The sequence below is a fragment of the Malus domestica genome, chromosome 08 (genome assembly GCF_042453785.1).
Source record: "Malus domestica chromosome 08, GDT2T_hap1".
Classification (NCBI taxonomy): domain Eukaryota; kingdom Viridiplantae; phylum Streptophyta; class Magnoliopsida; order Rosales; family Rosaceae; genus Malus; species Malus domestica.
In genome coordinates this window covers 25,849,339-25,860,303 of record NC_091668.1, presented here as the reverse complement: position 1 = coordinate 25,860,303, position 10,965 = coordinate 25,849,339, and the positions used below count along the sequence as shown (strand labels likewise).

The 10,965-nt window shown below is 36.0% G+C and overlaps 1 protein-coding gene across 2 annotated transcripts; it reads right to left on the bottom strand.

Moving 5' to 3' along the window:
• Nucleotides 1-3,568: 3,568 nt before the first annotated feature.
• Nucleotides 3,569-9,758, bottom strand: LOC103410920 (uncharacterized). 2 transcript variants are annotated; one of them, XM_008349572.4, is made up of 10 exons: nt 9,618-9,758; nt 9,242-9,334; nt 6,516-6,679; nt 6,333-6,420; nt 5,890-6,069; nt 5,600-5,788; nt 5,335-5,508; nt 5,092-5,246; nt 4,858-4,984; nt 3,569-3,804 (listed from the first exon to the last, which is right to left on the bottom strand). In XM_008349572.4, exons 3-10 carry the CDS (start codon nt 6,563-6,565, stop codon nt 3,793-3,795), a joined length of 975 nt encoding a protein of 324 aa, XP_008347794.3. In that variant the 5' UTR covers nt 6,566-6,679; nt 9,242-9,334; nt 9,618-9,758; the 3' UTR covers nt 3,569-3,792. The 2 variants fall into 2 exon arrangements, with proteins under 2 accessions (XP_008347794.3, XP_070682074.1); XM_070825973.1 differs by lacking the exons at nt 9,242-9,334; nt 9,618-9,758 and adding an exon at nt 8,368-8,705.
• Nucleotides 9,759-10,965: the final 1,207 nt, after the last annotated feature.

Below are 10,965 nucleotides of genomic sequence, written 5' to 3'. Positions count from 1 at the left end.
TTTGACGACCTAAATATTTCGACCGTCTGGAAGTTGCTCCCATTGACAGTTACAGTGAAGAAGAACTGGAGCATGTGATTGGGACCGACCGTAGTGGTCTTACAGGCAATTGCCATTTGCAGCTTTGTCAAATTTTGTTTAGCCGTGACTTATACATTTTACTTTTGCTTTTGGAAGACTGGCAGTAGGGTTTACAACACCACCACCGATTTACTCTTTGAGTTGGTAGCCAAAGAGTTATTATAAATAATAAAGGGAGAAGAATCCACAACGAAGGAAGGAACCATGCCTCACCTAAATGTAGAGCCCACTTTTGGTGAAGCCTAAAATGGCTCTTTTCTCAATTTTTTTTAAAGAAGACAATTTAATTAAAAAAAATTATAAAAATACAAATACGAACGCGCTTGAAACAATTTGAACCGCTTATTACACGAGCTACCAAGGGTGATGTTTGATATATTAACCCACATGCCAATCCCAACGACCACATAAAAAAGTGTGCACGCACCAAATTGCAGAAATGAATCATCATCCTTTTTTTATGTGGTAGTTGAAATTGACATGTGGGTTAATATGTCAAACATCACCCTTGGCAGCTCGGGTACTAAGCAATTCAAATTGTTTCAAACGCGTTTGCGTTTGTATTTTTACAGTTTTCTTTTTTTTTATAATTAAATTGTATTCTTTAAAAATTTTATAATTTAAAAAAAATAAAAAATAAAAATAAAGCCATTTTAGGCTTCACCAAAATATGCTCTAATTTTAGGCATTTAGGACCAGAACATTCGGTGTGACTACAATTAGGAGAGGCATGATTTTAGTGTTGAAGGACCTAAACCAAGTGTCCCTATTATTTTTAACATATTTTGATTTGTATATTTTGTTCTTGGAAATTGCTTCTGCTGGCTCTAATATGGTGTAGTGTTGTGTTAGGTACAACACTAAGCAGAAGAACGTGTTTTGAGGTGGATACCCGTTGTTCTATTTCTTAGATTTTAATTATGACAAACGGTTTTATTTTAATTTCATATTTGGTTTGTAATTTTAAATTTAATTTTGTTGAACTATGCATAATTTTTGTTAAAATTGCAAACCAAATATGAAATTAAAATAAAATTGTTTGTCATAATTAAAATCTTAAGAAATAGAGCAGTGTCCACCTAAAAACCCGTTCATGTGCTTAGTGTTGTACCTGAAACAACACGACACCATATTAAAGCCGGCGGTAGCAATTTACATAAATATACGAAGCTTAGCATAATATAGCAGCTTAAGCAATGTCGTCCTTCACAGGAATTGAATGAATAATTTGTATTTAAAATAATCTTTAATTAATTATTTGAAAACAAAGTTTGGAAAACGTTGATTTTGGAATTTAAAATATTAAAAACAAATTTAAATTAAAACAAGTAGAGAAAGCGTCAAAGTAAGGAAAGTAAAAGTAAACAATTTTTAAAAATTAAGTTGTAAAAGTATTAGGGTTCCGTAGTCACTTTAATAATCCTATGTAATTTTACCAATTACATATGAATTAAACATGCAATTTTGAATGTTAGGTTTTTCTTATACATATTCTCCTCGTGATATATCATATTCAAGTAAGAACGTATATCTAACATGCAATACGTATGTGGTATTTAGATCAAATGTGAACATGCAAAACTCATTAAGTTAGGTAAAAACGCTTTGAAAAAACATGCAACCCTTACGAATATGTGAAATTACAATTATCAATCACAAGAAGCAATACTCAATCCTAAGATGATATTCCGATCGAATTGCATACGATTACTTATCGAAACATCTTAATGGTAGTTGATCATTAAGATATAGAGACAGTTTAAATATGGTGATTAATAATTCAAAGTATGCATGCATAATATCATAGATAATTAAATAAAAGACAACATATTCATGATAAGGCTCATGACTTCGTTACAAAAGAAAATTAGTTACAAAAAATCATAAAACAAAAGGAATTTTATTGAACTAGAAAAAGGATAGAAAACATCTTGAGAATACAAATCGTCAAAGCCTAGCCTAGTTCTCCAAATTGATGCGTTCAGAACCCTAATGGCTAAACAACCTTATCTATACTCCTACAAAATAAAATCCTGCCTAGAACAGATCTTTCAAAACCTAGGAAACAAAATGGAATAAGAGAAACTAACAAACATAATTCTAATCAAATATGGAAATTTGCCCAGCCAAAAATTAGCCATGTTTCTGGATCTCAAGGCTACATATCAAGCCCAAAACTAATTGAATTAAAGCTTAGGACGTCCTCACCAAGTTCCAAGATGAAACCAATAGCAAAAGACACAATCTTAGACACCACAAAGCCCAAATAAGCCCAAAATATCACTTTAACAGCATTGCATGATGCTTCTTTTGATTTCATCACTATAAATAAATTCCTGGGTAGAAAAATTTGTAACTTTGACACGAACAAGCTAAGAGACTTAGAAACATCCTTCTATTGAAATCACTCCAAAATTCATCCATTTGAATACTTTTTTCTCAAGAGGAAGTTGAATGTCCTATATTAGAAATATAAATCAATTTATAAAAATTCAACCAAAATAAATACCAAAACATACGGTAAAATATATAGTATAATATCGGCTCATCAAACACCCTCAATGTGAAAACTTATTCCTGGATTTCACTATTGTAATTTACATATTTCATATTTACGGGCTTTTATATTATTATGTGAATTTAATCTAATTTAATTTATTTTAGATTTTAATTACTTAATTACAAAGTGATTTTTTGAAAATAATCATATAAAATCCGTAGATGAAGGGGATCACCCCTAGTGTTTTCGAATAGAATGCGATCACACGAGTGCGTATGCGAAATCGTTTGCAAATCCAGGCGATGACAAAGAAGTTACAAACGTTTCAAGTTTGATTTAGATAGTTAAATAGGAGTTTATATAAATAAATAAAAAATAAATAAATAAATAAAAAGGAGAGGAGGACTCCCAAGGAAGAGGGAGGGTCATATTACCTGATAATATGACCACATCAAGCGCATAAATTGACAACTTGACATTACCCCTGCCTGCCAAGGATGTGCCTTGAAATTAGTTTACAATACCAACTCAAGTGTTGAAAGATGTTATATATCCATGATATTCAATTTGTATCTCGAGTCGCCACTCAATATTAGGGTCTAGTAGTATTCTTTCACTCATAAGTGAGAGACTTAAGGTTTGAATTTTGTAGATGACGAATTCGATACCACACTAGATTGCTTATTGTGTGGCTTATCCTAACTCTTCCCCTCGTCTAATATGTAAAATATATCGTTATACTAAAAAAAAAATGTATCTCTAGTCACGTCCAGTCCAGCATTGTATCCTACTCAATCCCAGTAAAGAGCATGACCTTTTCCCTAACGCTCTCTTTAAGAACTGCAATATAACTCATTTTGCTCCGCCCTCGTTCAAACGGGTCATGTTGAACAAGAATCGAAAGAAAAACTTGTACAGATGCGGTCGTATTATGGAGCTTCAATCGTAATTTACGTACTGGTAATTGCATGTAAGATCGACACGAGATAAAGCAAGTAAATTTTCTTTGGTGTAGGGTTAGATGCAAGAACAAAAAGATTAAAACAAACAACTCTAATCGGTCCAAACAAAATTTTGTTCCCTAATTGGTCTGCCGCCAAAAGAAAAACACTTGAGATTTGTAGGAAGCTATTTCATGCTACTGGAGCAATCGGAGCTTTGCCCGGCAAATAAATTGTTGGGCGTTGTCAAGCTTGGCATACGCTATTCCTTCAACGCCTCATCTGCATAATCAGTCGAAAGTGTCAATGTCTTTGCGATAATATCATAAAATCAAATAAAGCATAAAACCGACTGAAGCCATGAATAAATAAAAGCAAATATGGAAGAAGAAAAAATTTGAATACTAGAAACTCATGCACACAAGAAAACCCGAGTAGCCAGCTGGATAATTTAGAAGGTTCGATGGTACTGGTTCGGGCAAAAACAGAAATAATCCAGCAGCTTGCTAAAAGGATTTGAGAATTAAGATAAACATTCACCCAATTAATCACTCAGGAATTGGTACACCCGGTAATTATACACATTAGAGATCACTCGGCTGCGACAAAACCCTAACAATCTTGTAACTAATTTCAGTGAAGGTCTTGATTCTAGACAGATTTACCGTACGTAACATTCACCAGCTGGGCTGCTCTATCAAGATATTACATGAAATGCCAAGCAAAATTCACATGCATGATATGGATTGATAGAAGGGAGAACAATAGTAAGTGTTCTGCAGTAAATTTATAGGTGTCGTTTTGTGCAACTTCAATACTCTGACCATAAGTAAACATAAACGAGAAAAAGAAATGCAGGCATTCCTAGATGAGTTGCGACTAGGTAACAAATGCATAAGCATGGCAAGTTATAGCCCACCATCAAATATTCTAATGAAGATGGTACAATCAGTAATCGGCAGAGTCTTAGTTCAGATACCAAAACAGTACTTTTCCACATTATACAAAGGCTCGAGCATTCAATATAAAGACGCATATATCACTAAATGGTCTGCCTACATAAGTCTATACACGCATATTCCTGTGAGAACAGGACATGCTGTCCCGTTTTTCCAATAGGCTTCTATAACACGGCCATTCGCGTCCTAAATTTATACCCACATATTTAGTACAAACGAACAACTTCATGGAACTATAAAACAGTTAACGTTGAATTTGCACGTTAGAAAATGTCCTAGGGAAACAGAGGTTCACAAATGCAGTTGGTTCAGAACAAAAGACGGACACATATTTCATAAACTAAACTTGATTCCTTTTTAAGAGATTATGATATACCTTGCGCTTCTTATGCCTCCCCATTCCACCCCTAGCACTGCGGGAGCTTGCAACCTGCTCATCATTCTCATCGTCCAAGGGTAAACCCTTAATTTCATCATAGAAATTCTCCGTCAAACCAAGCAACCTGATAGAAACAATTCAGAACAGCCATCCATCAACAGATCTTACAGAAAAATAAATTTGGAATAATTGAAAAGGAAAATCATAAATAATTTCTCAAATGTCAATTACCCATTTCTTGATTTCTTTAAGTGTTTTTCTCTTTGTTTCTCCTTCTTTGTAATAGGAGCACGCGTAAAAAGTTCCTCTTCTTGCCGTTCACGTTCATCCCTCTTTGCCCTGTATCTCGCTAGTTCTATGCTTTCAGCTCCGACACTTTCTACAATCTGTAATTGACATAAAAAACAGCAGTTACAAGAACGGTATATCCAGCAGTCATGCCTGGTAACTCCACAAAAACAGGCCACAACAAACCTCTTCAGGCCTCCCCTCCAAATCATCCACCAGTTCCCTCACATAAGCACTCTGCTTAGCTTGTCGTAAAGTATTCTTATCCCTTCTCAATGCATTTTTTTCATGCTTTGACAACTTATCTTCATCCATCGAAGTCGGGGCAAATTTGGGAGGTCGATACACATCCTTACCAGCCTACAATATACAAAATAGAAGAAGAAACCTTGAGTATTGTTTGGCAGATGACAAAAGAGGAATTCAAACATTGTACTGATGCACATTTCACCTTAGAATTCACATCTGTTTTGCTAACAAGCATGTCAGGGTTAGGGCGGTATCTCAGCAAATCATCTGTTTGTTGAGGCACATTGGGTTGTGGTTCCTTCCCACTTGGCCCTACATCTTCGGTTTTGCTTGTGGTAACCTTGGTGAGCTTCTCAACTTGGTACTGGAGCTTCTTGTCAATGGGTCGAATCTGTTGCACACAAAAAGGGTGAGAATTGATTGATAACTGACTACATACACGGTTACTAGAACGACAAAGAAAAGGAAAAAAAGATCACCAGAGGCCCATACCTTTTCCAGAAACAACCTTATCTCCACAAGGCTACGAACAACGGGATGCCCATTTATTGAAAACCCTTTAGCCTTACGAAGTAAGTAATAGACAAGTGACTGGCAATAGTTTAGAAGCAGCAAATGCTTGGCTTCAAGATAGCTTATCCCATCTGCTGTCGGATAATTATTTGCTTTCACCTGATACATTTGACATGGAGAAGAAAACAAATGAAACAAGTGCCTTTTAAAAAATGGAAAATTTCGAAAAAAAAACATAGCTTTCTAGTCAAATCGGTTTTTATCCCTCAAATTAATATTCAACCTCAAGGAAGCACACTATCAATCCAGAAACAGTTTTCCTACAGCCTACAAACTGGCAGAACAATTTCGAAACAAGATTTCTTGACCGAAATAAACTGATAGCGAAACTAAAACGACCCCAGAAGAGGGAACTCGTTTACCTTTGCAGTTAAAGCTTGGACTTTTGCCCTCACTGTATCTAATCCTTCCTTCATTTCCCTCAACAAAGCAGCAAGCTGGGGAGCTTCTCTGAAAAAACAAAAAGCAACAGAATGTAAATATCATACCGAATTCGAATATCGAAACCCAATCAGCATAATTGCAGATTGAGAAATTGAACTCACTGCTTTACTCTATTTTCAGAGATTGGGTTTGAATTTGAAGCGTCTTCCATGGTTTTGAAGCTTCAGATTTCAAAACCCTAAAGATTGTCAAAACGTAAAGCTCGATGGGAGAGAAAGAAGATGAATCAGAAGAAGAGGAGGAAGAGAGAAGCTTGAGTCGTTGCCTGCCACAGGAACACAAAAATCACTAGATAATTCAATATGAGGACATGAATTTACAACTTTTAATCAAATTCTTGATGTTGTGAAGTTAAACTTAACGCGAAAGTTTGAAGTTTGAAACAACTGCTATAACAGAGCACTAGTTTGAACTTGTTTCTTTACAGTAATACCGCTACACCGATAGCAAGTCAGGTGAACAGAGTATCAGTTTCAATAGCACAAAACTACATTCATCGACTTATTACATATGACTAGGGGTGGTTCGTTATGGGATCCCATACCAAAACCCTTGTCCCGATTCCCATACCAAAATTTTCGGGAATCCCAATTTCAATACCGATCCCAAACCAAATTTTCGGGAATCCCAATTTTCGGGAATCCCGAAATAGTTTCGGGATTTCGGGACAATTCGGGAATCCCAAAAATAAATTTTGGGCTTTTGGGCTTTTGGACAAAAAAAGCTAATATTGGTCCAATTGGACAAAAACTTATTATTGGGCCGTGCCCACTGAATGTAACAGCCCCCATATGGGCTTAACTTGATTCAACCAAATAAAAAACTCATTACTTCTTCTACTTCTTCTACTTCCTCTTCCCCCTCTTCCCCCTCTTCCCCCTCTATATCCTCCTCCACATCGGAATCATCATCCCAACAATCTTCATAATAATCATTATGCAAATAATCTTGAGGTGAAGGAGTGCCTAGTTGAAGGGTACCACTAGGTTGGGTTTGTTTTCGTTTTCCTAATACCGAGACCATAGGTGTACTAGATTGACTACTAGACCCGTCCATCCTAACAAATAAAATAACAATACACATTAATATATCACAACCACAGTTCAGCATATATATATATAACCTGCAGCGAAATTCCCTTCACAATATATATATATATATATATAACCTGCAAATATATATATATAACCTGCAGCCAAATCCCAAATTCCCTTCACAATATATATATATATATATAACATGCAGCCAAACTTGCTTCATTAAGGATGTTGTTTCAAACACACACATACACAACTAAGTTGTGACAACTTGCAGCCATTATATACATACAACCTGCAGCCATTATATTTATTATATATATATATAATAAAAACTGAATCACACAACACATACACAACCTGAACCTGCAGCCATTATATATATAATAAAAACTCAGTCACATAACAGCAAACTCAGTCAAAATGCTTCAGCTATGTGCCCCAGTGACATTCCGAAGCATAAAAATACCCAATCTCAAGCACAATCAATCGTGGAAACTCAATTCAATTACTTTATGAAGCATAAAAATACCCAATCTGTTATTACAACTCAATCAATATATTCACTAAAATACAAATCAAATCTCTAAAACCACTTGCTGCTGTGATTTCAAGTGCGCAACTATACTTTCGTTTTTTTGATCTAATAATTCATGTAGAGATGGGGGGAATTTGCGTACACGGATTCAACAGTAGGGTTCATCGAACTATCTAAAACCACTTTCCCTAGACATCTATAAAGAAAAGGAACTCCACTTGATCAGCAGTGACCCAAAAGGAACATAGATTCATAAGTGATACAACAACCAGACAATAAGTTTTTTTCATGCAGAAGAAGAGAAGTGTGTGCATATATTTTACAATTGAAGTTTCCAGAGCACAATGAGCATAGTCGAAACAATGAAGGCTGCCATACCTTTTGCTGTGATTGAGAGGATGCTGTTGTGAATCTCTAAGACAGACAGAGAGGATGCTTGCTGCTGCGAATCTCTAATAAGAGGTGAGGCTGCTGCAACTTGCAAGGGGGAATGAGAGAGACAAAGAGAGGGCTGCTGCTGTGAGAGAGAGAGACAGATGGAGGAGACTGCTGCAAGGCTACGTGCGAAGTGGAAGTGCGACTGCGATCTGCGATCTGGGCAGGGGATTGGGAAAAACAAGAGAGAGACCGAGAGAGGAGGAGAGCGGCTAGGGTTAGTTTTTACTTTCGGGAACCAGTTTTTAGTTTAGGAATAAAACGGTGCCGTTTTAGACTTACGGAATTTTCGGTTCGGTTTGGGAATACCGAAATCCCAAAAACGTAAGACCGATTCCCGTACCGAAATTTCGGGAATTTTCGGTTTGGGAATGTTTCGGTTTGGGAATTTTTGGTTTGGGAATTTTTTGGTTCGGTTTCGGGAATTTTTCGGTTTGGTTTGGTATTTTTGGGATTTTTTTTCCAGCCCTACATATGACTGCAGTTTCAATGGCACAAAACTAAATGTTTGAAGTTAGATATTGGGCATTAGTTTCGATTGCTACACACAAATTTTAGAGAACCAGCGAAGCTCTACAATCCAACCCAATAGTCGATGAAGATGAAAACTGTGAGACACAACACCAATTAACAGAAACACCATTAAGATTGGGATTGACAGGAAAATCCAACACAGAGAGCCCAATCCAACAGAGGAAAATCCAAAACATGTAACCCAATCCAATCCAACAGAACCCAAAGACATCAGATTTATAGATTTCAGCACATAAAAATCGAAACTTGAACACTGAAAAAATGAATCCAGATAGAGAGATACCTCTAAATGCAGTACTGCTCAATAGGGGGAGTGGAAGGAGATAAACAGAGGCGGATCTTTGGTTGCAGATGCAGTATTGGGCAGATCGAAGCACTACAAAATACAAAGAAATCAAAACAAGCAAATCAGAAAAGAATACAAAGAAATTCAGCAGAATTAGGAACTGGTTAATGAAATCGAAACAAGCAAATCAGAAAAGAATAATAATGTCATTTCAAATTTACATCAAAATTAATTAAAGATAAGATTGGAGGATTTGTAAGAATATATGGGATTTAGTTTCAAATTTACAGCAAACACCAAACCAAGAGAGAAAGTACTACAAAATACAAAGAAAGAGAGACTGAGAAGCTACACAATCACAATTAGATCGAACCTGGAAGGGAGATGCAAAGCTGAAAGTTCACGGAGAGGCTACACGGAAGAGGATGAGGAGGAAGGTTGCGAAGGGGAGATGGGATGAACAAGTTCACAAAACGGCAGAGAGAAGAGAAATGGTAGTTTTAGGGTTTGTTGTGTGATATAGATGATGTAAATATTAAAAAAGTTAAGGGGTATTTTTGTCTTAAAATTTTATGATTTTTGTGTTCCATGGGATGGAACAACCCGTTCCAGGGGAGATACGTGGAACCAAAATTTCACCCTTTTTCGTTTCGTGGGACAGGCGTTCCACACAATTTAAGCGCACCAAACGTGGAACGGAACAAGTCCGTCCCACTCTGTTCCGTCCCGTCCCACGTACCAAACGCACTCTTACTTTCCAATTGAGGTTTTAGGTTTCGTTTTATTTTATTGAGGTTTTAGGTTTCGTTTTCTTTTTCTATTTTTTAGAGGTTTTATTTATTTATAATCGAAATGATTGAGGTGTTTTATTTATTTATTTTTATAAAACCAAGATAATCGTTTTATTTATTACAAACAATAATACTATTTCACTCTATACTAACATAAGAGATGGTTTTTAGAGCTGCGGTTCCTGCTCTGACATACTATTGAACTCATAAGTCAAAAGTACGCTATCGTCTTTTGTTATACCAAATTGTATGAAAAAAAATTAGGTTGTTATCAATGTGTGATTTGTGATGGATACCTCATATATTTATTAAAAAAAAGTTTACACACCAAATGCAACTGGCTAAAGAAGAAGTCTATTCACACTCACAACCCACCACTTGTCCTTTTAATCGTTGTTCAAAAGATTTTAGGATTTTGAGCAATGGCGGAGTCAGAATTTCATGTGAGGAGGGGCCTCACAACATGAAAAGTTGTAGTAAATTGCACATTGGGAAAACCAATCAAATTCAGTATAGAGAACAAAAAAACATGGTACAAACTCAAACTCAAACACTTGAATACGAGGTAAGAGTTAAGCATGAAAGATTTGAAAATATAACAAAAGGACAAAAGAGATGACAAAGAAAAGTTGATAGCTAAAGGAGGGGAAGGGGAGTTTGCATTGAAATAAGAGAGATGAAGTGAAAAACGAGGCATGTAAAAGGAAAAAAGAGTTTAGATTAAGAATGGCACATTTGAATTTAATGGTATTCCACTGATACGCAGCAGCAACAACAATATGTTATTATAGCAAGAAAAAAGGCACGATGGGCCCAGGACTATTCTAGTCCTTTAGTAGCTCCGCCTCTGATTTTGAGTGCATGAAAGAGAATGATGTAGAGCTAGCATTCCTTTACCTCTCCCTTCACCAAAACAAATTGGCCACCACA